Source organism: Taudactylus pleione, unplaced genomic scaffold (genome assembly GCF_031769625.1).
Source record: "Taudactylus pleione unplaced genomic scaffold, aTauple2 ptg000250l, whole genome shotgun sequence".
In the NCBI taxonomy this organism is placed as follows: Eukaryota; Metazoa; Chordata; class Amphibia; order Anura; family Myobatrachidae; genus Taudactylus; species Taudactylus pleione.
Window position 1 is genome coordinate 9239593 of NW_028284652.1, and position 26460 is coordinate 9266052.

Consider the following 26460-nt stretch of genomic DNA (forward strand, 5'->3'; position numbering starts at 1 on the left):
CATTCACTTTGCAAATGCATCCTCTGTGCGAGCGCAGTCCCGAACCAATTGCTGCGTGTGCACAGTACGGTTTACACGCATGCGTAATGGCAAACAATCGCGCAATCTGCATAAATAGCGGCTTTGTGTAAATCTCTGAATTAGGCCCTATGGGCCTGATTCAGACCCACCCGCGAGCGGCTGTCCGCTCGCAAGTGGGTCGATGGTGCGCATGCGCGAGACGCAACGAGCGAAGGACTTTCCTTCGCTCGTTGTGTCTGATCAAAGGGGGCGTGCTGTCGATGTTGATTGACAGCATGCCCCCTTTGGTGGGCGTGCCGGGGGCGTGCCTCCCAGACGGGGGCGTTCCCAAGGGAACGCCTACCGTCAGAAGCCGGCCCCACTGACATCACTAGTGATGTCAGTGGGAGTGATTTTGGCTCTGATAGAGCCAAAATCACTCCGGGCCTTGCGGTTGAGAAACTCAACCGCAGGCTTCGGCTCGCAGTGGTGATGGTCGCGATGGTCAAGACCATCGCGACCATCATCCTGCACGCTCGTATATGCTGTGAGTGGTGACCCACAGCTATACGAGCGTCCAGGAGGACGCTCCATAATTATGGAGGTGGGCCCTGATTCAGAGCGAGCGCTCTGGTCAGAGCATCCGGCTCTGAATCAGGGCCTATGTGTGCACTATATAAAAGACTGTTAAGAAATAATAATAAAATTGTGTTACATGTCTTTTAATAAGTGAGAGTGGTATGAAGTTGATCAGTGATAAGTATTGGAGAGGGTGTATGGGGCACATATTGTACATCAGCAATCACAATAAATAATTCACCGATTCTGTGTTTTTTCCCCGATTTTAACTATTCCCCAATCCACCAATATGCACTCATACATTGCTGATATATACCAGGATTTGCAGATCATCTTCACCAAAGAATGGATTTGCCAATCAAAGAAGGCTCATTAGCTAATCGGTACCACACAGTACCAATCTACAACCGCAATTGGTCAGCAAAATCCAACATGTTGGACAACCTTATTCACAGATTCCAATCACATTTTGGTCAGAATCGGCAATCGGTGAATCATTTTTATTTTATTTATTTTACAAAATCATCTGCAAAACGCAGAATTGCCCCAATTGATTGCTGATGTATGGGCGCAATAAGTTTACATATAGACAATTAAGTTAAAATAATTTAGAGCTGTTTTACTAAAAAAGAAAATTTTTTAATGTATTTTACTTGGTGGATAAAATAACTGTTATCTTATATATTTTCTTTGTTTCTTTCTCCGTTACTATTCTTCTTTCTATTACACTATTATGCTTCTAATAACCCGTGTATCTTGCCCTATGCCCCATTCTGCCCATCCTCATATTATCTGAATTATTCGTCCTCGCTTTCGTACTATCCCCTTCATTCTCCCTCAGAGAGAAATAAATATTATGAAATGTCTTCCTTTGTTGAGACTAAAGCACTGGAGCAGCTTACTAAATCTCCCATGGAGTTTGTGGAGTATCCTTACATAAACGTATGTCTGAACACAGTGGAAGCAGCCATTTTGTGGTTTGCACTGATGTTCATGAGACTACCTATGAATTCCTGGTGACCTCTTTGAGGTACTGTAAAGCACAGAAGGTACAGCAGTGATGTCACTGATTTCTAGTGAACTTATTTTCATTCATTGACTAGGAGGTACCATAGGGATGCCCACTGCTGCACCCCCCGATTTATAAAGGAAACCGGTACACCCTCATTGCTATATTGTCTCCTTTAGAGCGGCCAGTTTTGCGTTTCCTCTCTAATCAGTCACTTTTAACTAACTTTATTTCTGCCTCTTCTCTCCATTTCTCTCTTTCGTTTCATCCAGTATGTGACTGTCAGTCTTTCTCTCCCTTTCGGGTTAGCAATCAGTGTGAGCTCTTGTTGTCTTGTCTCAGCCACTTGTGGTCCTCCGTGTCTTTCTGTGTTTGCCTTAGTTTTATGGGGTCTATTTACTAAGCAGTGTTAGGAGGAGTGAAAAGTGATAAGGTGCCAACCAATCAATTCCTAACTGTCATATCACAGGCTGTGTTTGAAAAATGACAGTTGGGAGCTGATTGGATGGCACCTTATCACTTTTCACTCTTCACTTTTCCTAACACTGCTTAGTAAATAGACCCCTATGTCTCATTCCTCCCCCCTCCCCGTGCCATACAGCCCTGTCGCCTGCCCCAATTCACTTTTATTACACAGCCCCAGTGCCTCCGCTCTTTTCTTTCCACTTTTTTCCCCTGACTTCTCCTCTATCAGATATAACAAGAAACAATTGAGTCGTATTTACCCCAAAGGAACGAGGGTAGATTCTTCTAATTACATGCCCCAGGTTTTCTGGAATGCAGGATGTCAGATGGTGGCATTGAACTTTCAAACTCAGGGTAAGTCCAAAATCCTAATTATAACATACACATGATCTTTAATATGAGTGCTAGCTGCCACGTTTAGGGACTGGTTGATATCTATCTCATATTGATTTGCAACATTGAATGACATTCTTTATTACGTTTGCCAGGCAGGCTGTGATAGTGTGATATTGTATTAATGTAATTGGAATAGGTGGGAGCACATTCGGGAATGTTGGTAAATGCAGATGGAAGATGAATGTTTATACTTTCTTAGTAAGTAATAAATCAGTGCACACTTATTCCATATGGTGCAGCATAAACAGAACAGATACTTAAAACTTTCTTAGTAGCCAGTAAATCAGTGCACACTTTCTCCAATTTTATTCAAATCAAATTGTTTTTTTACAAAGAAATCTCTGTCTGATCCTAGGCCCTCATTCAGAGCCGTACGCTCTGAGCAGAGCGCACGCTCTGAATGAGGGCCGCCCTCCATAATTCTAGAGCGTCCTCCTGGACGCTCGTATAGCTGTGGGTCACCACCCACAGCCTATACGAGCGTGCAGTTTGATGGCTGCGATGGTCGTGACCATTGCGACCATCGAAACTGCGAGCCGGAGCCTGCGGTTGAGGTTTTCAACCGCAAGGCCCGGAGTGATTTTGGCTCTATCAGAGCCATAATCACTCCCACTGACATCACTAGTGATGTCAGTGGGCCGGCTTCTGACGGTAGGCGTTCCCTTGGGAACGCCCCCGTCAGGGAGGCACGCCCACCAAAGGGGGCGTGCTGTCAATCAACATCGACAGCACGCCCCCTTTGATCAGACACAACGAGCGAAGGACTTTCCTTCGCTCGTCGCGTCTGGCGCATGCGCACGACGGAGCTTTACCGCCGTCGTGCGCATGCGCAGTGCACAACATCGACCCACTTGCGAGCGGACAGCCGCTTGCGAGTGGGTCTGAATCAGGCCCCTAGTCCATACACATTTATACTGATAATTAACCCCTGGTGCACCAAGGAATACCACTGCTAACAATTCTAAACACCTAGGCAGATAGTGGGATCTCTGTTATCCCTATAGGCTGGAGTTAATACATTGCTTGTAAACAGGAGAAGCACAGGTGGCCACAAAAGTGATGACTGCCCATATGTGTAAGAGATACACAAAATTATACTGAAAAAAGAATAGTCTCCAACAGATATAAATATACATTTTCCCAATAATAGTGCTTGTAGGGGGCGCTTGTGTGTGACCCCAGCACGCTGCACTTATAGTACTTACATACAGTAGTAGGAACCTTTCTTGGCCACCTCTGATGCTGCTTCATTATGTGTATAGGAGAGTGCTCTCTGCCAGCTAGATGTACACATAATTAATAGTTTGTTAAAGTGCCAAATATAATCTTGTTGTGTACACTGTTTTTTTTATCTGTTTATGTAGAGAGATGAGATTAAAGACAGAATTATAATGCCAGTGTGTCAGTAGCCTAATTTACTAATCTAGGAAGGACATTTCTATAAATTTGTACCATTCCCCATATTCCTCTATCCTTTTGTTTATATTACAATGTTTATAAACCTTTTTAGAATGATGGAGTATTGCTTGAGCATGCCGATTTATTGATGCAACATTTTGGGGGTTAATTCAATTAGCCCCAATAATTTTTTTTTACTTCAGGCAATTCAATTAGATCCCGTATTATTCTCCAGAAAAATTATCCGTTTTTTGGGCGAATACACATAGGATTCATTATAGGGTCACAGGCCTATATGTTTTCTCGTCCGCGATCGGGAAAACTGGACTGCTTAACGGGGATTCAGGCAGATGAAAAAAAAATCCCAGTTAATTGCTGGCTTCGGGGCTAATTGAGTAGCCCCCGGGGATTGATTAGCCTCAGTAAATTACCACAGCTAATTGAATTCCTCCTTTTGTCTTTTCCAGCTTTTAGACTCATGAACTGATTTCTTAAAAGATTATTTTTACATTTTGAAATTATATTAAACTGATGAAACTTTTATCCTTCAAAACGTAGAACTAAGCAATATCGGATTGAATTCCCAAATTTTAATAAGACTTTCTTTTTTTAACTCTTGGTGAAAAACCTGAACAAACTGATAACGGAAGACTTTCTATCTATAAGAACGGGTGATAAAATGATTTGTGTTTGTTATTTTAACTATCTATAGAATGAACCACTTGATGTATTTATTAAATTAAGTTGGTACTCCATTAATCAGTACTTCAGTTCTAATTTGAAACCAAGCTGGTTTAGCCTTTAAAATGATTGTCAGTTTAAAAATCCGGGGAGATTTGTATAAATCGCTGCAGCATTGGAAGATCGCAACCTATTACATTTATCCCCAGGTGGCTGTAGCTGGGGGCAGCTGCGGGTGACTGTTATACTACTTTATGCTAACACAGCATCTGTAAAACTAATGCGAGGATCCTTGTGTGCGCACACGGAGAACCACGGCGCCCATTGATTTTATGCCAATCACCGCAACTGTCCGCATTGGCATTGTCACTTGCACCAGCCCCAGGCTTGGTGTAAGAGCTCTATCAGAAACAGGCCTCCCGTCCCCATACACACCACTCAGAATCGCATTAAGCTTTTGATGCATGCTCATGATACTCCCATGATACTCCCACAAGTCAGGGTGGTGCCATATTTCACAGAATGTCAGATCCCGAGGATGGACATACGCATAAGTCACTTCTGCCTATAGGCAAAAACTCACTGCGTCTGTGAAGAGAGATCTGTGCAACTCAGAATAAGCCCAATAAGACGTTGGGTGATGTTCCCTCACTGTCCCTACATATGGTTGAGAGGATGCTGTCTGGAAAGCACTCTGTCCTACATTAGGAGGGACTGTCCCAAAATCCAACCCTTATGAAAAGGTATCCACACTGCTATCCATATTATACAGACTTTTCCTCTTTCTTCTCTTTTTTTTTTTCCCAATTCTGGAGCGGACCAAGGAGTTCATTCAGACCCGCTCGCTAAGATGCATACTCTCGCTGCTGTCGATGGTATGCAGTGTGTATGCATTGTGCACCACAATGCACGTGCGCATACCTTAGCGAAAGTTCACAATGCAGTCTCTCGCTGCGCATAGACAACCCAGCACAGTGAGTGACAGGGGAAGCCTCTTGTAGGTGGTAACAGGGGCTGGCCTTTTCAAACGGGGGAGTGGAGGTGCAAACGCAGGCGTGCCTGAGCATCTCAACTGCGTTTTAGAGGTGTGCATAATTATAAGACAGCATCATAGTACACGTCACCTGGCTTGTTTTCACACTGAAGTGCTCGCAGTGCTTACGACAGGGTATGGACAACCTCAAGCACTGCGATAGTATCCGATGTACTGATGGTTGCATACACTTCCTGGACATGACGTGCACAAGTGAGTGTCTTAAAACAGGCTGGTGGGTGTCTGCATACACTATGTGATCGCTCTCTAAGAAATACTGGGCGTGCTAATGAATTGCTGTGCGGTAGCACTGCTTATTCAATTTGCATACACATCGTGCGAGCGATCGCTTCTAACGAGCGGCTCTGAATCAGGCCCCAAATTCGTACAAATGAATGTGGCATATGCCAAGCGCTATTACCTGCAGCTTAATCAATGCGCCAAACCCTTTTTTCTATATCTGGGCCCCAGATCTGGCTTTGCTGCCACCTCTTGTTAATATTGTGTGCGGTAAAAAGCTATAACTAACATATAACATTGTTTCAAGGAAAGCCAGATGGAGGCTGATCTGTTCAATTCATTGATTTGCTCATTGAATCCTTGAACATTTGGGGAAAATGCAGTTACCCTGACCTTGAGCCAGTGCTGATTATTGGCGAGAGCTGGCACTGTCGTACCACAAACCTAGCTCCAGAATGATGGGGATCAGTGGGGCTGCATTACATTGAAAACTAGTTGTCACACATATGTACCAATGGTAAAGCACAATGGAATTTGCTGGCACAATATAAATAAAGGTTAATAAGTAATGTTAATATATATAATATATGTACATATGTAAATTTGCTTTTAGTTTGGAGATAAAATATCTTACAAAGGTGACATTCAAGTTATTCAGTTGTATATATAGATTTTCCATTGTAAAATAACACTGAGAGATATTGCAGGTATCATTGTGCTGCTTGTGTGCCTTACAGACCTTGCCATGCAGCTAAATATGGGGATATTTGAGTATAACCGACGGAGCGGGTACCTCCTAAAGCCAGAATTTATGCGTCGGACAGACAAACCTTTTGATCCTTTTACAGAAAACATAGTTGATGGGATTGTGGCAAATACAGTGAAAATCAAGGTGAGAGAGCAGCTGATGAATGAGGGTGCTCCAGGAAATGATAACTTTACAATCGTAGCCGTAACTTTTCCTAAATTTATTGTTTCCTCATCTTATTTTGCTGTTCCCAGATTATCTCAGGGCAGTTCCTGTCTGATAAACGCGTGGGAATATATGTGGAGGTTGATATGTTCGGTTTGCCTGTTGACACCAAGAGGAAGTTTCGGACAAAAACTTCACAGGGAAACTCTTTTAACCCTGTGTGGGATGAGGAGCCATTTATATTCCATAAGGTGGGGACATTTTGTCTGTGTGTAATGTATGTGTGTTCATACCCTTCTTACTCTTTCTCACTCTCTCTCCTTTGCTATATACCTTCCGCTTTCCTACAAGTCTGTACTTCCATTTGCCTTTAGATTACTTCTCACCATGTTTGTGCTGTAGGTGGTGCTTCCCACTTTGGCCTCTCTTCGCATTGCCGTCTTTGAAGAAGGTGGAAAGTTTGTTGGTCACAGAATTCTTCCAGTCTCTGCGATACGACCAGGTGAGGCGGAAAGGAGGGAAGGTTATTTATTGAGCTGGACATTGTCTACTGTACGTAGATTTCTATCTTCCTGAAACAACATGGATTTGTCCTTTTATGATGGGGCAACCGAGGATCTGGGTGGGTTTTTTTCTTTCAAGTTGTATGTTTTGTTTTTTTTTATATATAAAGGGGCCTGTAAAATGTCATTATAACCAGCAGTATATAGCAGTCATAGAACTACACGTGTCATTAACTCTTTTTCTCCTCAGCCATAACATGACATACAGTATGTAACTGAAGCAGAAGTACCTAGGGAGCAGTACAGGGGAAGTACATAGATCTGTCCATGACTACTATTGCAGTGGCCAATAGTATGTCTGCTCTGTTAACCACATGTTGCAGACAACTTCATCAGCACCAGCTGTGGATAAATCTTAAGTCAGCCTTAGGTCAGTACTGTAAACTGGAAGCTACAGCATACAGTATTGTGAGACTGGCACTTGGTGCATACTAAGGCATATAACTAGTACATGAAGCAAACAATGGGCCTGATTCAGAGCCGTTCGCTATTTGTGGTCGTTCGTTTAAAAACAAGGGGTGGCTATTCAAATGATCCGTACGCACATTGCAGTCTGTTCACACCTCTAAGTCTGAACGAGCGAGCAAAACATACGCTCGTTTATTTGTTAAAAACGCCCCCTGGCCGCTCGCACCATACGTCATGTCCGCTATTTATTAGATTAATCGAGTACATCGACCAGCGTATGAACTGCTCGCTATTCTTGTGGTTGGTGTTTGCTACCACAAATTTGCGAGCAGTTCTGGCTATAAAATAACCCAGTGACGTGGTCAATGACGCTGCTGTTTTAAATATACACACCCATAAAACGCCCGTTTTGACCTTTAAGCACGCCTGCGTTCGGATCTCCACTCCCCATTTTCAAGCTCCTTCCCCTGTTACCACCCACATACGCCTCATTCTGTCACTCAAAATAGCAGGCCCTCGCTATATTGCGTACCAACGATTTTCGGCCGCACTGACTGGTTCGCGCATGCGTACTAAAAACCGTACGCATGCGCAGATGTGCAAACATCGCTCGGAACGAGCGTACTGCCGCTAACGAGCGGCTCTGAATGAGGGCCAATGCTCTTTGTTCTGATCTTTTCTATGACTGCTGTTTTTGTAACCAGTATAAAACAGTTTCTACAGTTAAACTACCAAAGACTGTCTTTTGCTATGACAAGCAGCTACTTCCTGATCACTACAGGGGCTTCAGTAAACTGGTGGAAGTGTGGGGCTTTGCAGAGGTGGAGGCTCTGTAACTACTGTACCCCATACTATTATGGTAGTTCTACCCCTGGACACTCTGTATTAGGGGTGTGACTCCATCCAGTTCCAGTCTGCAGAGTTGGTCTACCACTGTTATAATTTCCACTAGAGGCCTTCCCTTACGGGAAGTTTCTCATTAGTTTATTGTCTAGTCCTTTTAGCAAAAGAATGGGGTTGTCAAGGTGATACCTTCCCACTGCAATCTCTTTGATCAGATACTCAAGTAACATGCTATGTTATTTGTCACATAATCTGCACTTAATACATTTTCTGCATTTACAATAATATACACAAGCAATCTAAAAACCTTAATAATTAAAATAAGTTATGTCTTCCTATTCTTGCCTGGGAAAACATGCTTCCAGTCACATATAGGGCCGTATTCGATTAGTGGCGAAAATGGACGTTTTTTGAAGAAAAAAATGGCAATAATTTCGCCAAAAAATAGGCGAAAACGCAATTGGTGAAAAAAAAACTGGAGAAAAGTTTTCTCCATTCTAGACCAGGCGAAAAAAAATACAAAATCCCTATTTTTAGCTAAAAATGTGGGGATTTCTTTCAGAACCCTTTGGTCACCACCCCTAATGATGACCCCTAAAAAAATGTGTAAGTTGCGTACGACAGCGCAAATTTTGGGTAAAAAAAAAACGTTGAAAATGGTTTTAACGTATTGGGTCTAATTTTTCAGGGGACGGTATGGATGTGTGAAGCATTTTAAACATTGCATGCGGTCGCAGCAGGCAGTTTTTTGCGTTTATTAAAATTGCGTTTGTATGACGCGAAAATATACTTGCACCCATTTTAATGAACCCCCAATTTACGTGGAACAGTAATTTCCTGGAAAAAAATTGCTCCTTATCATTATCAACGGTTTTTGTTTTTTTCACCCAAAATTCTGCGGTCGTTTTTTTGCCAAAGTGCGCAACTTACGAATTTTTTTTTGGGGGGGGGGGTAATTTATCATTAGAGGGGCTGTCCAAAGGGTTCTGAAAGAAATTCCCACATTCTTGGCAAAAAAATAGGGATTTTGCTTTTTTTTTCCGCCTGGTCTGGAATGGAGAAAATTTTTCTCCAGTTTTTATTTGCCAATTGCGTTTTTGCCTGTTTTTTGGCGAATATATCGACATTTTTTGGCGAAATACGTCAGTTTTCGCCTATGGCGAAAAAAAGGCAGTTTTCGCCGCTAATTGAATATGGCCCATAAGGTGCATACACACGTAATGATTTTGTAACCAACAATTTTCTGTCAGATTTTCCCTTGAAAAAGTGAACGATTTTTTGAAGTGTAATGAACGATTTTTACAACGATGAACAAAAAAAGTTCCTTCAATTAATGAAAATCGTTATATTGGACAGTCTGAAATGGACGATGAACTACAAACGGGAGCGCGCTTGAACGATTATCATTCATCATTATAACTCAGAAACTGAACGATTTTTTGACCGATAACAATGTCTGTAACATCAAATCGTTCAAAAAATCGTTACGTGTGTATGCACCTATAGTCTTAAAGAGATTGAGTTGCAGGTATGGAGCTGATACTAATGGAAAGTTTGCATGTTCTAAAAGGTGAGGATATAAAAATGATTGCTATTAAAGCCGGTGTTTCAGATATCAATCTACCATTAATCACAACATATATCTTGATACCATCGGTCTTTACCTGCCAGGTTATCACTACATCTGTCTCAGGAATGAGATCAATCAGCCTCTGTGTCTCCCGGCACTGCTTGTGTACACTGAAGCAAATGATTATATTCCTGATGACCACCAAGGTGAGCGATTACCACATATATCCTGTGAATTCATTAACGAGTTTATGTTCTCTTTCTATTGTATAAACAGTATGTATCCTCTCATCTTTCTCATATTATCACATCTAGATCATTACTCTTAACTTGTTTTACATTTCTGACTCATTTCTCATTGTTGGTTATTTCTTGTGCCGTGTAATGATGACCCCTAACTTCATCCTCCCCAGAGTACATCAGAGCTCTGATTAACCCCATCCAACATGCCAGTCTGGATGAGAGGGCAAAGAAACTCGTGGCTCTAATTGGAGACAGTGAGGTATAGCACACATCAAGACTTACACAAGACAGACATGATCATATTCATAAAGCTGTGCTAGATATGGCAGCGGGATAAATCTAGGAGCATCACTTACTGCTATTTCTCCTTCATCCACTAGGGGACACTGGAGTTCAAGACAGTGGGGGCATAGACGGTGGTAGAGTAGAGCCTGGCACTTTAAATAATTCAGAAGTGTGACTGGCTCCTCCCCCTCTATGCCCCATCAGCCCCAGTTTTAGAAATGTGCCCGAGAAGAGCCGGTCACATAGGGCTGAGCTCCAGCCCACACTTAGTAATTTTACTTTTATTTTAACTTTATTTACTTTCATAGCTTCAACAAGCATTGAGGACAGGCTGACAGAGTGCTGCGTCTGTCAGCCTGCTACATGGAGGCATCAGGAGGACCCGCCACCACTAATAAAGAGTGCGTGTCCGGGTCCCAGGCACCCTGGCAGTAGCTCAGGGAGGGACACACCACAGCTTAATATAGAAGCTGTGTCCGTGCTTCCCTATGCCTAGCAGCAGTCCTGATGCCAGCAGCTGGTAAGTATAGCTCTGTTCCCCTGACTAGCGGGGGACTGAGTTAGATCTGCGGCCCCTCCGCCCCCTCCCAGGCTCATACAGTCCTGGATTCCTGTTATAACGCCGCTAGCGTTATTACAAGGGGCGGAGCTACCGCGCATATAGCGCGGATACCCATCAAGGGAGACTGTTCAGACAGTCTGTAATTACATAGGTGCGCTGTGCACTGCCCTGCTACGAGCTGCTGGCGCATCTCTTAACATCCCTGCACTGCTGAGTCAGCGCTGGCTCACTTAAAAGAGTCTGACAGCGCTGTGTGACTGCTGCCGATGTGATCTCCTCCTCCCTCTGCTCTATGCCATAGTGGTGAGCAGCAGGGGTTAGTTTATTGCCGGTTAAGACCGGATGCAGTTAGCGCCGGGGCTCTACTCCCGGCAGTGAGGGGGCGTGGCTTAGGTCCGGCAGCCGTTACTGCTCCCGGGGAGCAGGCACCGCATATTTTTTCTAGCCTCTCAGTTGGCGCGCACTACAGCACAGGCATATGCAGAGACTGTCACTGTACAGAATACAGGCAGTCTGTAACTTTGCAGAGGCAGCTGTTTGCAGTGCAGGGAGAGGGTAGAAGTTTGTGCCTGAAGACGCTGCACTCACTGTACCGCTGCTGGAGTTAGTTCCAAGCACATTTGTCTACCTATGACATAATGCAATATGGGTAGCTTTGTATACATGCCTACATGAGTTAAGTGTATGTATGAGTATATATGTGTATATATATGGGGCTTTCCTGCTTATATATACTGTCTGTTAAAACCAGTTTTGTTCTATTGATGTTTCCAATGATAAAGCGCGGCGGAATACGCTGCGATATATAAGAACTGTTAATAAATATATAGATGAAGAGGACCTATGTGTATAGTCTCCCCTGTGCATAGCTGTAGAATCTAGATAGAACCTAGTTTGGTCTCTATTATAGTACAATGCTGAGGCATACTGAGCTGATTACAAATTATGCACGCAGCGTAGCAGTCTTCCTGCTTACTTAGTCACGCAGCGGAATGGTCCATATAGAACTTGGCTCATCTCTGTAGTTCCTATATGGTGGTCAGATTCCAGCAATGAACTTGTTAGTACTTTATCTAGCAGTAATGTACTTCTATTCTGTAGGGGAGAGCACTTCAAAACTGTCGACCCCACAACTATCCTAACTGCTGCTCTACGTCATTGTGATGTCACTGTGTAGAGATAGTTGCGACTATTTTACAATTGTCTATCTCAAGATGGCTGCTGGAGTCTGTTTGATTAGGAAATTAATCAGTACTCACTAATGTCAGATGTTATTGAAGCAGTACCTCTACATATCATGGGACCCGCCGCCACTATTATAGAGTGAGTGTCTGGACCCCTGACACTAGCTCAGGGAGGAACATGCCGCAGCCTAATACAGAGGCTGTGTCCATGTCACTTTGCCCTCCGCATGACAAATATGCCTGTATACGTTAAATATAATGCAGTATACTTCATTGATCTGAGGTTGTCCTTTTGATCCCCACTTTGAAAAGGTGGGTTCAACTGGAGCTCAAATGGCTCACCTGATAAGGCAAGGGCAGAAGGCTCCCAGGATCTATACCAGTCTGGGACAGCGCGCTGCTAAAATATCAGGCCTACAGAGGATGGACACACGGCACATCAGCAGTCTCCCTGCGTGGAGGTAAGCCACAGTTCATACTTACCTGGCAGGGGAGATACCATGATTACAAAGGTGATTCTCCCAGGGCGAGGCGCATCCATTGCACTCTGGGTGTGCTGACCCCCGATGATTTCTCAAAATGCTGAAATCTCGACTGCATAATTTGTGGAAGTGGGGGACTGCGTTCACGCTTTCTCCTGGATAAATTATCGTTACCTGTGACCTTGTATGAGGGTACATGTATGTATGTATGTATGTATGTATATATATATATGTATATATATATGTATGTATGTATCGCTTCTTATCCTTGCCATAAAGGCAGGGGTAGGATTTGTTCTTATCAGTTTTATATCTGATACCTTGCATATTTTAAAAAGAAAGATACTGCAATTGGAGGCTGGACTCTCCGGCTGCGGTGGGTTGGTACAACAACTTCTATTTACACCTACTATGTATGAATGTATTTGTTATATGTGTGGGTATGCCTATGCTTCCGCAATCATTAGGTTACCTCTAATTCCACAGATGGGAAGCCAGCTGGGATTACCAGAAGCTGTAGGCTATAATATATTATATTGGCTCTATAGACTAGAGTCATGTTCTGCAGTTTACATTGTGATAGTCACAATTCCCTAAGGCATGGCTTCTAATATGGACCATATACTTGTCTGGGAGCCTTCTGGTAGTCCACACAGGTATATAAGATAGGCACTTACACCCTTCTGGGTTTACAGTTTTGTTCCTGTCAGTTTATATCTACGGCGCCCCCTTTTCGGGGGAGTTATTATTATTACAATGTATGTGTATATAGGTGTATGTATATATACTCGCTTTGACAAAGGGGCACGTATCCCCCGAAACGTCGGCCTGTTTGTTTCAACATAGTTTAGATATACCTTTTTGATCACTATTTAAGTCTCGGAGTGCCGCTATTTGTGGTTCCTACTATGTATATATTTATATATTATATAGAGCATAATGATCTCCTGGTGCAGGAGTCTGACAAGTATACTTACTATGTTGACTTCTCATGCAACTATTTGTCTAAGTGTACGTGTGTATGTATACCAATATATTCATGTTCCTCGTATGACTACTTCCTAATAATTGGGAAACACCTGGTTTTTTTTATAGCCCTAACTGGGGTTTTCTTTACAGATGTATCCCTTCTTACTTGGGATAATTATTGCATTCTATGTCTATGTACAGGTACCTTTCTCTGTATAGGTTCCTGTACTCCATATTATTGTTTAGTCGCATATCTCAATAAAATGAGGCTATAAAGTGGCCCCTGGGTACATTCCTATCAGTACATAAAAATCCAGATTCTATTTCATCCTCAGGGCTTACTTGGTTAAATGACAACAGACCACACTTCTGCTCCTGTGCCTGAAGGTCTAGGGCCACCCGCCGAATAGGCAGGGTCAGGCCTGGCTTGATTAGATTGGTGGGTATCCAGTAAATCATGGGCCCTGCGGTTCAAGTTTAATCCCTCATTGTGAACACTATGATTGTCAAGGGTCACTGGTGGGATCCATCATCAAATATCTAATATTGCTATGTGTATCTTGACGAGTACAGGGTCTTATTTAATTCTTTCACTATCCCGCCTCTTGACTAATACGCACTTAACCATTATAAGTGTTAATGTACTAATACTTACTCTAGCAGACCGTGCTTGGGGTATATGTATAATCTATATAAGGATACACATCCCTAATGGAACAAGCTCAGGTATAGAGTCCTGTAGTACGACCTTCTTGTTACCACTAACATTTTGCTAGTTTTCTACAGTCTCTCCTACGGCAACATCGCCAGACTGAAGACTGTGCTATGGAGCATTGGTTTTTAGCCCACTGAAGCTACTCTCTATTCCCGATGTGACGGGTTGCTGTGAGATGGAGAAGGTCAGTGACATTCTACATAGTTTCTAGAGGGCTTCTGATTGCTCACAGGTAAGCGGTACCCCACTATTGCCTTGTAAGATGCTCCGATTTCATGCAACCTGACACGACATAGCCGTTATTCTCCCTTATGCATCCTAGCTGCAGACTTAGTAGCCATCCACTCTTTTTAGCAGTAGGCTCTACACTTTAGAGCTTTCCTGGCGTGCATAGCAAGTCACTTTATTCTTCTGTTGGGGTTATAATGGACTGTGACTGTAGCGCCTTGGGGGTTATGCACTTCTTTATATTAAAGCGTGACAGTCATTATGTTCCACGCAGGGGGCCTGGTTGGTTTTCCTGTTCAGTACTGTGAATATTTTCATCACACTGACAGGTACCTGATGGGTACCTCTATGGTTGTCCTAGTTCTGTAGCCTTGCTGTATGGTTGCTTCCCTATATTGGTAGCTCTCACTGGGTGACTGTTGCATCCGTGTTCTTTAACTGCTAGGGTAACTGGGTTGTTTTTATACTATGTTCAGGACAGCAGTTGATACTGCCTACGCACTTCCATCATGTTGGATGTTGTTTGGAGTTTGTTGCTGTGGGTTTCTTTTCAGGTCGGCACAGTGGCTTGGGCTGTAAGGTCTCCACCTGGGATGCCCCATACACTAATTCGAGACCCACCACAGGCAGTAGTAACCACTCAATAGGCAGACAACTGATGGGCTGCCAGACATTCTGCCAGTGGTCTGGTATGGGGATTTACAGCTGCAAGGTTTCAGTTGCTGTTTTTCCCTCTGTTTCTGAGTTGATTGTACTGCTGTCTGATGCTCTGAAAGGAATTGTGGTCTCGATTCTTTCAGAGCTGCCTCTGCCTCATTGGGATCTCTATCCTTATTGGAGACTTCTATGGTTTCACTCTGGTTGCCAACCTTGTAGTAGTTGGACCTCAAGAATGGTCCAGGGCGACTGTTCGGTCTTGTCTTTTGCTCCCTGTATACTCTTGTTAGGAGTCTGTGGACAGGATCAACTCTGTATCTGTAGATTGGTATTGTTATATGTATAACTATATGAGTTATGTCCAGCAGTGCTGGGATTCTGCTGTCTCCAAATTATACAGCTTCTCATGTTCAACTCTGTTCGTGCTTGGTCTGTTTCGGCTGAGCTTACGGTGTTCAGCTTTCATCTGCGGTTGTTCTCTTGCTAGCAGTATTCCATTCGATTTACGCTGTAAGGTGTGGATTTTCTATGGCTGTTTAGCAAGGAGCCTTGATTGTCTCCTCTGCTCTACAACACTTGATCTTCAGCTCTTGCCTTTCCATTAGGCCTACGGTTCTTGGTGATCCCGGTTTTCGGTTTTGCCAAGGGTTCGGCAAGTTCTCCGCGCTTCCCACCCGGGAGGTTGGCTTTGGGACGTCCCCACTGTCTTGAACTCCAGTGTCCCCTAGTGGATGAAGGAGAAAACAGGATTTTGGTACTTACCGATAAATCCCTTTCTCCGATTCCACAGGGGACACTGGACGCCCACCCAGCGCTGCGTACCTGCCATTTTGTTTGGTTTCTTATAAGGTTGTGTGACTGCATGTGTTCCCTGCAGTTTGTTCCTCTGTTCTCCCTCATTCGGTCTTGTTCCGTTCTGTGGTCTCCTCCTTCTCCTCGTTTTCCTATGGTCCTCCGTCTCCTCTCGGGCTCAGTTCTTAAACTGGGGCTGATGGGGCATAGAGGGGGAGGAGCCAGTCACACTTCTGAATTATTTAAAGTGCCAGGCTCTACTCTACCACCGTCTATACCCCCACTGTCTTGAACTCCAGTGTCCCCTGTGGAATCGGAGAAAGGGATTTATCGGTAAGTACCAAAATCCTGTTTTTGGTTTCTGATTCCTACATGCACACTTTCCTACAGGAAGCCATATGCACATCTGCTTATGTTGTAACCTCTGCTATTAGAGTCTGCACCTCCTAGTATCACTATACGCTTTTCTCTATACATTTCTCCACCTGTTCTGAACTACAGGTTCCAGTATAAATGGCTGGCATCTAATGCTTGGCAGGAACAGGTTGTGCAGTCTCACCGCACTGGGAGCACTACATTTCTCTCCTAACCTTCCAGAGATAACACACATTTTACACACAGCTCACATTGTCCCAGATTGTAACGTTTGTTCTTCTGTAATCAAAGCAGCCCAACAACGCAGAGAAGCCCCAAGAGAGGAAAAAGCCAGAAACGTCATTTGCCTCTCCACAGATACCTGTTGGGACCAAGAAACTATCAATCACCCCAGTGTCACCACCAGGTATGAAATGTGGGCGAGTGAGGAGATAGGCTGCCACACTGATACCTGTACAGTATCCCTTTATTCTGCGCCCCATGCCTGCTACTCCTGCTCACAGCATTCATGACAGGCAGCGCTGATTTCATAGGACGGATTCCAGAGCATTGCAGGCTTTGGTTACACTGAATGAACATCGCATACAAACTCTTAGAACATGCCGCTAACTTACCCAAATGTGTATGGTGTCATGTTTGAGAAATGTAGTGAATGTAAACAGCTGTAAATGCTCTGGAACTGTAAGTTGTAACTGGGACTGCTCTGCCAGGTTGTACAGAGGTTAAACCCTAATAAACCAGGTAGCAGCAATTTATTAGTCCATAGATGAGGATGTTTGGCGCTCTAGTTGTGAGCTTGCTTTGTTGATATAGTAACTGCAGGAAAACAAATGTAGTGTTACCTTAGTGATAGCTGATGCTTACCAGTAACCCTATACAGTATATGTACAGTATGTGTGTGTGTATATAATATATATATATATTAAAGACACTTTATTGTGTGTGCTAGTATTCTTTTTATACTTGCTGCGAGTGCCGCACCTCTGGAATTGTGTGTGTATTTATGTATGTATATATAGATAGATAGATGAAAATTCACCGCCAATTAAAAACCACAACAGGATATATAGGAGATAGGTAAAAAGGCACTTTTGAACGAGATTAATCAATAATAACCTTGATGCACTCCCCTTATTTCAAAAGGGTGTCAGCTCTATCAGAAAAATGTTGTCACTTGGATTCTGGCACCTAGAAATGTTATCATTAAATGGATTTGATATGGAGCGCCTGATAGTGCTAAGTGCCTTGTGCAAATAAATAATTAATTGAGTAATTGAGGGTATATTCCAACCACACTCACAGTGCAAGCTGTAGTGTATATGTTCAATAATCAGTTCAAATTTCATTAAAAAAAACATATTAAAAATAAGAATTAGTACTAATAGCAATATAAAGTGTTGTGGTGCATTTAAAGTGTCATTGAGGCATACGTGCACATATAAAAATCACAATGATATGCTGATTTGACTAAAAAAGGGTATACAGTTTATTTCAAGATTACAATAGTAATACCCCTTTTACACCTAAATTCCGGGTCTGACCCGGAGTTGGAACAAAGTTCCTATCCGGATCAGACCCGGAATTTTGCTGGCGCTGACTCGGGATATTCCCGAGTCAGCGCCGCTCACACCGCAGTCGGGTCTGCATAGACCCGGCTTTTGCGGAGTGAAAGTGGACGCTTGGAGATGACGTCATCTCCAAGCGCCACTGAAGCCGGGCCAATCGGCCGGCTAGCAGCGCACTCCAGGTCTTCGTGACCCGTAGTGCGCTGTTCCCATAGCAGGGTTTCACGGGCTACGCCCGTGTTAAACCCTGCTGGTTACCTGGGTTGGATTGCCGGGTCACGCGACCCGGCGATCCAACCCTCTCCCCTTTTACACCAGGGAGCTGCCCGGGTTAACCCTTCAAAAACCCGGGTTTTAGCTCCGGTGTAAAAGGGGTATAACTGTGCAATAAAGGTCTGCACAGAAAGTATGAACTTGGACAACATCAAGTAAGAAAAATCTAAAAAAAATATATTAAAAAATGGAAATAAAAAAAATATAAACACAAAAAAAACCACTTTAAAAAAATATCTATTATTTTTTTCAAAGAAGAAAATATGGAGCTTATCTCAGTTTTAAGAGGGTTCTGGAAGGCTGGATTGCACTGTCCCACAGTGCAATCCAGCCTTCCAGGACCTTATTCAAATTGAGATAAGCTCCATACTTTCTTCTTTGAAAAAAAAAAATAATAATAATAATTTTAAAGTGTGTTGTTTTTTTTTTTTTCCATTTTTTATATATTTTTCTTACTTGATGTTGTCCAAGTTCATGCTTTCTGTGCAAACTTTTATTGCACAGTTACTGTTGTAATCTTGAAATAAATTGTATACCCTTTTTTTAGTAAAATCAGCAATCATTGTGATTTTTATATGTGCACGTATGCACCAATGCCACTTTAAATGCACCAGAACACTTTATATTGCTATTACTACTAATTCTTATTTTTAATATATGTTTTTTATGAAATTTGCACTGATTATTGCACATATACACTGCAGCTTGCATTGTGAGAGTGGTTGGAATATACCCTAAATTACTCAATTAATGAATTATTTATATGCACAAGGCACTTAACACTTTCAGGCGCTCCATATCAAATCCATTTAATGCTATATATACATATATAAATGTTATATTTTTTTCCCGCTAGAAAGTGGGGAGGGCAGGACAGAGATTCATGGGGAGGGCATCTTCTGTGCCAAGGGTGTGCTCCTAACAAAGGGGCGTTTCCATTCATGGAGGGGGCATGCCCTTGTGACATGTCCCCAATTCATCACACTTGGGGGGAGTGCCCAGCACTTATGCAGGCGCTGGGCTACCCTCAAGCTCTCCCCTCACAGTGAATAGATGCCGTGCACAGGACAGGATGTTCGAGCTAGCGGGAATATATATATATATATATATGTTATAGTTACAGGGGTGGCAGGCAGTGTTACTGTATATAACCCAATGGATCTGTGCTTCTAAGTGTAGATATTTAAAATGTCTCTTTGTCTCTTCTCAGTTCACCGTGATGGCCTCATAGCAGGTATACTAACAGGTACTGAGAGATGCTCTCCATATCAGCATGTAGAAGTACCTTCACTCAAGCCTGTGTTACTAATTGTAATGTAACATTCTCTCTCATTACAATACTCAGACATGCCGGCCCCTTCCTTAGAGGAGCTGAAATTACAGAAAAGCTTTGTGAAGTTGCTTTGCCGACAGTACAGGGAATTGCGCCATATGCACCGCAAACACCTGCGCAAGGTGTCATCTCTCTGCAAAGAGCAGAACAGCCGAGTCATACAGCTGCAGAGCATCCGAAGGAAGAAGTTTGGTAAAAGCACTAAGGGGGGACAAGAGTGAGTACCATTAATATTATTAGCGACTTTTGTGTCATAGTGATATATAGTCTTAGTGACAGTCTACAATCAACATAAATATGTACCGAGGATTACTGAGGATTACTTCCTTACTATTTAGGATTTGTGCGGCAATGCTGTGTTATAGCAGGGAATGTGGCTACACTCTGTATCAGCAAGGGTATTGCTTGCGGGGCATTCTGACTCCATTTAGCACAAGCTATAGTTCCAGGTCTTGAATTGCAAAACCGGGTTTTGGCAATACAAGCGAGTTGTATTCACGCACATGAAGGCTACAATAGCCTCAGCTCTTTACTGTACAGGTCACAAAACGTGTCACCATGACGGAAGTTCTCCTCCCGTCTCCTGATATGAGGCTGCTGCAATGTCTAAGTGAGATAAATAAACATCTTATACTTCTCATTATATATAAAGACCAAGATTTGCCTTCATTTATGCAATGCTGCATATTAGATTGGACACTCCCTTGTTAGAACCTTACAAGTATATAACTGTAAAAACATTATTTATTTTATCGCTGGTATATGTAATTGAAATACTTGGGTATTGCTCTTTCTCCGGCTGCTTATGTAGATTTAAATGTAATAGTTCAGATTGAATATTTAAATGTTAAGGCACATGTCTGGCAAAGTCTCCCCCTCTCGTTTACTGGCCGGGTGAATCTAATAATGATGGTTATTCCTGTATGTTCTACAACACTCTCCAATCTATCTTCCACTTTACGTATTTTCCATATTTTGCCAGGTATCTGACCTCTTTTATTTAGGGGTATAAATGGCCCAGTATAGCCTCCACAAACACATTCTTTATTTTACCCTTTACTTGGCTCCATATCCTACACTGATAAAGGCTAATAAGATTGTAAAGGTGCGTACACACTACACGATATTTTGCACAATTTGCCCGATTACGACGCATTGGATCAACAAATCGTGTAAAATATGTCCAAATTGTGAGTGTCCACTCACAATCACTATGCTGATGTGCATACACGCGGGTCGTACAACAAGCAAGATCTGCCAATCTCGTACACGACACACTTGAAATCGCTAAGGATACACGATAGATCATTGGACAGATTGGCCACTTTTTAGCACGGTATCGTGTCCTGGAGTGCCGGGGAGAGTTCAAGGGGAAACGCTCACGATATCACATCGTGAGCACATTGTCTAGTGTGTAGGCACCTTAACAGTTGTGTGCGACTTATTGCATATCTGCCTGTATCTGTGCTATTAACAAACTATTGCTGTGTGGCTGCAGTTCCTACTCTGAGCAAGAAGAGCAACAAAAGAAGCTAATGGAGCTACAGGGGGAGCAGCAGAGGCGCCTGCTGGAGATGAGAGAACTTCAGCATGAACAAGAAAGGAAAATCAAACACATCCACCTTCAGCAGGTATTTCATTTCCTGGTCCCACAGGTGGCCACACTGCGGACCACAACTTCATTGGTTGGTGTCTAACAATTGGTGGTTGTCTGTCTCTTCCTCCAGGCTGTTCAGAAGCTCCAGGATGTGGCCCAGTCTTGTCATTCTGCACAGCTCAAGAAGTTAAAAGAGATCAATGACAAGTAAGCTGTACCATTAAACCTCTATCCAATAGAAGAGACCACTGCTTGTGGCAGATTGATGAATGAAAGTGGGAGTGTAAAATGTAATACAAAATCCAAGCCATGAAGGGTGAAGAATAGATTACATGTCAGGACATGTCAGTGGATGACACTGTGGTGTCTAGAGAGATATGATGAAGATAAATCATGATGTTTGTATGAGACAAATTCTGTCTTGCTTGGTAATATATAGATAGGGGTTATTGCAATTTAGGGAGGGTTCAAGCCTGTGCCCCTGTCTTCATGTAGAGAGAAGAAAGAACTACAAAAGATCCTAGACAGAAAGAGACATAACAGCATCACCGAGGCCAAATCACGAGATCGGCAAAAGAAAGAAGGGTCAGTGGGAGATCCTCACTATTTCCTCCCTATCCTGCTTCCCAAATATTCTGTCCTACTTATAATTCATTGTCACCTGTTAGCCTACTCCTCCATTGACCACATCATATTTTCTCCCAGAGAACTTACAGAGATCAACAGACGACACATCAATGAGTCGGTGAACTTCATACGCAGTGTAAGTGGCCTCAGACATCACGACTTATCTGTGAAGCGTTTGGGAACTTGCGTCTATATAGAGAAATGTAGAAATTGTAGGGTAAATGTCACCTGTCACACTAATTTATTTTGAAAGATGCAGGACTATGTTATAGCAGGTGGAGCACTGGTGTCATGGGTTCAGTTCCCAGTCATGTAACATCTGTGGAGAGTTTGTATGTTCTCCAATGGATTTTCTCCAGTAAAAGACAGGTCTGAAATGAGTGACCAGTGCTATCCATCCAAATGCTTATTAATCTGCAACTTTATATTGATTAATTTACTACTAAGATACTATTGCTAAATACCGAGTACACTATAAGCAAAGTAAGACACAAAATTGAATAAAAAGTATGCAGTCTATGTGGAAAGGCAAAAGGCAAGTCTGATACAAGTGACCCACGCCATCCAGCCTTATGCTGTATCTGCGACTAAAGGATACTTGTATGAGGACACTTCTGCAATTTCCCCCCTATGCCTTGTACTTTTGTCTTCTCATTTGTATACTGACAGCTAATGCCTAGTGGGGTGACCAGGGGGTGCACCTGCGTCTGATTCACAACAATGCTTATCACCTTCTTGTAGAAGGCTCCTGGTGGAGATCGCTCACCCTTTAAACCCCCTTCCCACATGAGCCAGTGTCACTTGCTTGAAGTACAGTGAATGCCCTCCCACAGACAGCTGCAGTAACACTTTAATAACAACAACAAAAATCTCCTATTGTTTGAGACATTAACGGGGATAGTTAGGGTGCAAGGTGGGTAGGGTTAGGCACGAAGGGGGGAGACTTAGGTTTAGGCATTAACGGGGAGGGGAAGGGGGAAGTATAAGTGTACTTAACCGACCTCTGTCAGGATGCCAACCATCGGAATGCCGTTGTCTGTATTCTGACAGGTGGCATCCCGACAGCCGCCATTACATACCCATTCCATATAAATAACTGGTAATAAATAAATATGGGAGCTTGCTGGCAATGATAGAAGCTTTGCTCATACAGTTATTTTAGACTCTTTAGTCCCACGGTGCATTTCCAACCACCGGGAACTATTCCTGCATCACTGCAGCGTCCTAAGCAGGTAACCTGCGCCATAAGTATTTACCATAATGTGTTCAAGCTGGTGTGAAAAACTGATTGAAAACCAAGGCAGAGGAAATAAAGGTGTTGCTTAGTGCAGATGGTAACATAATACCATACATTCACATGTGTTGTGGCCAGAGGGGGTTTATTCTCTTATACAGATGACCTTTATTAGTATTGCTTTGCTTTGTAGTTAGAAGAAGCACAGAACAAGCGCCTAGAGAAGTTGGTAGCTGCTCACCAGGAGACACTGCAGAGGATAAAGGATGAGGAGCCAAAGGTCTGTGTCAAACTACCAATTGCACTTTATTTTCTTGATTTCTCTTCACTTATGCCTGATTCAAAGTCGCACGCTATGCCGGTATTCGCACAGACGGCTGATGTTCTATGTTCTGTGCCTGAGTCACCACAGGGAGAGACAGAACAGATTTGGAGGCAGGGTGTGTGGTGTTCAGTGGGCATTCCTGGGAGGTAATAGGGGTGGATTAGCAGGTGCGGGCATGTTGCTGTAAATGCCTGTGCTCACACAGGAGCCAATGGTCAGACAGAAAAACTGCACCTGCCATAGGTCTTGTGCAAGTTTCGATGGTGCATCCGATGGGGTGTCTAATGACGCACTGAGGCGGTAATGCACCATTTCATGACGCTGCAAGTGGGTGTCTCAATATTAAGAAAATCGGCAGCGGCATTAGGCGCAGCTGTGGCAAAAGATGCATCGTGTCTGTGTGTGATTCTGAATCAGGCCCTTAGACTTTTCTTTTCCAGATTCCAAGCCAGCATCTAACAACACCCAGTCCTATCTGTACCAATTGTTACTACTACCCATGTCCTTTGTTTTTCTCTCTTTCTCTCTTTCTAGCTGATGACTCAGTTGGAAGAGGAATGCCAAGCAGAGTTCCGTCAGCTCCCTCAGGAAGTACGACGGTACCTGCAAGAGGAAGGAGGCAGTTGGGGTGGAGGCAGTTCGGGGCCTCCATCATCCACACAAAGCACCCCATCATCTATCACACGTGGCTGGGGGTCACAGGTTGATGAAGGGGAACGTTTACAGACACTAGAGGACTCAAGTGATGAAGCCACTCGACTCTGACCCCCCAAAATCAAGAACTTATATTTTTAATATATATATTCAGAAGATCACCCCTTTCAAAAAGAGAAGGTTTTATAGCCACTGATATAGTATCCTCAGACTGTATGAAGCCTGCAACTTTCATATCAAACAACAATCAGAGGACTAAAAGTGCTGAAGGTCCTCCTGGGATGAATAAACTGTATAGTCCGTAATGTAATGAGAAGGAGATGATGTGCATATTCGCCTGAATGACACTGCTTGTGCAACACTATGTATGAGAGGCATTGTGCGTGTGATTGTGTTGTGTGCAGAAATGGTTTGTGTGTCTGTGTGTGTATGTCTGTGTGTCTGTGTCACAGGATTCTCCCATTTTATGTATTTTTTACACACATTTTATTTCTCTAATAAAATGGTCAGAAATCATGTGCTGCTTATTAACATTCATTGGTTATTGTGGATTCATCACTATGTGCCAGCGGTGAATGATGTGCATTAGCAATATTATTTAGGGGAGATTCAGTTCTCCATGATGTACCTCCCGGAACTGCCATACGAAGGCACTTCATAACCAGTTACATCACTAGTCTTTCCTTGCACCCTATAACCAGTTACATCACTAGTCTTTCCTTGCACCCTATAACCAGTTACATCACTAGTCTTTCCTTGCACCCTATAACCAGTTACATCACTAGTCTTTCCTTGCACCCTATAACCAGACATCACTAGTCTTTCCTTGCACCCTATAACCAGTTACATCACCAGTCTTTCCTTGCACCCTATAACCAGATACATCACCAGTCTTTCCTTGCACCCTATAACCAGTTACATCACTAGTCTTTCCTTGCACCCTATAACCAGTTACATCACTAGTCTTTCCTTGCACCCTATAACCAGTTACATCACTAGTCTTTCCTTGCACCCTATAACCAGTTACATCACTAGTCTTTCCTTGCACCCTATAACCAGTTACATCACTAGTCTTTCCTTGCACCCTATAACCAGTTACATCACTAGTCTTTCCTTGCACCCTATAACCAGTTACATCACTAGTCTTTCCTTGCACCCTATAACCAGTTACATCACTAGTCTTTCCTTGCACCCTATAACCAGTTACATCACTAGTCTTTCCTTGCACCCTATAACCAGACATCACTAGTCTTTCCTTGCACCCTATAACCAGTTACATCACTAGTCTTTCCTTGCACCCTATAACCAGTTACATCACTAGTCTTTCCTTGCACCCTATAACCAGTTACATCACTAGTCTTTCCTTGCACCCTATAACCAGTTACATCACTAGTCCTTGCACCCTATAACCAGTTACATCACCAGTCTTTCCTTGCACCCTATAACCAGATACATCACCAGTCTTTCCTTGCACCCTATAACCAGTTACATCACTAGTCTTTCCTTGCACCCTATAACCAGTTACATCACTAGTCTTTCCTTGCACCCTATAACCAGTTACATCACTAGTCTTTCCTTGCACCCTATAACCAGTTACATCACTAGTCTTTCCTTGCACCCTATAACCAGTTACATCACCAGTCTTTCCTTGCACCCTATAACCAGATACATCACCAGTCTTTCCTTGCACCCTATAACCAGTTACATCACTAGTCTTTCCTTGCACCCTATAACCAGTTACATCACTAGTCTTTCCTTGCACCCTATAACCAGTTACATCACTAGTCTTTCCTTGCACCCTATAACCAGTTACATCACTAGTCTTTCCTTGCACCCTATAACCAGTTACATCACTAGTCTTTCCTTGCACCCTATAACCAGTTACATCACTAGTCTTTCCTTGCACCCTATAACCAGTTACATCACTAGTCTTTCCTTGCACCCTATAACCAGTTACATCACTAGTCTTTCCTTGCACCCTATAACCAGACATCACTAGTCTTTCCTTGCACCCTATAACCAGTTACATCACTAGTCTTTCCTTGCACCCTATAACCAGTTACATCACTAGTCTTTCCTTGCACCCTATAACCAGTTACATCACTAGTCTTTCCTTGCACCCTATAACCAGTTACATCACTAGTCTTTCCTTGCACCCTATAACCAGTTACATCACTAGTCTTTCCTTGCACCCTATAACCAGACATCACTAGTCTTTCCTTGCACCCTATAACCAGTTACATCACCAGTCTTTCCTTGCACC

The 26460-nt window shown here is 43.1% G+C and overlaps 1 protein-coding gene and 1 non-coding gene across 5 annotated transcripts in view; both read left to right on the top strand.

Annotated features, from left to right (window-relative positions):
- The window catches only part of PLCB3 (phospholipase C beta 3), a 138828-nt gene extending 114115 nt beyond the window's left edge, over nucleotides 1-24713 (top strand). For 3 of the 4 annotated variants that reach the window (XM_088480081.1, XM_088480084.1, XM_088480083.1), the window contains exons 18-33: nucleotides 1421-1505; nucleotides 2283-2407; nucleotides 6539-6693; nucleotides 6804-6965; nucleotides 7117-7216; nucleotides 10200-10304; nucleotides 10511-10599; nucleotides 16881-16995; nucleotides 19638-19673; nucleotides 19773-19977; nucleotides 21259-21391; nucleotides 21488-21564; nucleotides 21853-21942; nucleotides 22063-22120; nucleotides 23412-23498; nucleotides 24078-24713. In XM_088480081.1, coding sequence (XP_088336207.1) covers nucleotides 1421-1505; nucleotides 2283-2407; nucleotides 6539-6693; nucleotides 6804-6965; nucleotides 7117-7216; nucleotides 10200-10304; nucleotides 10511-10599; nucleotides 16881-16995; nucleotides 19638-19673; nucleotides 19773-19977; nucleotides 21259-21391; nucleotides 21488-21564; nucleotides 21853-21942; nucleotides 22063-22120; nucleotides 23412-23498; nucleotides 24078-24308 — 1853 coding nt within the window. In that variant the 3' untranslated portion in view covers nucleotides 24309-24713. The remainder of the gene's footprint in view (nucleotides 1-1420; nucleotides 1506-2282; nucleotides 2408-6538; nucleotides 6694-6803; nucleotides 6966-7116; nucleotides 7217-10199; nucleotides 10305-10510; nucleotides 10600-16880; nucleotides 16996-19637; nucleotides 19674-19772; nucleotides 19978-21258; nucleotides 21392-21487; nucleotides 21565-21852; nucleotides 21943-22062; nucleotides 22121-23411; nucleotides 23499-24077) is intronic. The other variant, XM_088480082.1, reaches the window with a different exon arrangement.
- On the top strand, nucleotides 12847-13011 carry LOC148515390 (U1 spliceosomal RNA). The gene has a single exon (XR_015879417.1). It is a non-coding gene; the product is annotated as a U1 spliceosomal RNA (small nuclear RNA).
- Nucleotides 24714-26460: the final 1747 nt, after the last annotated feature.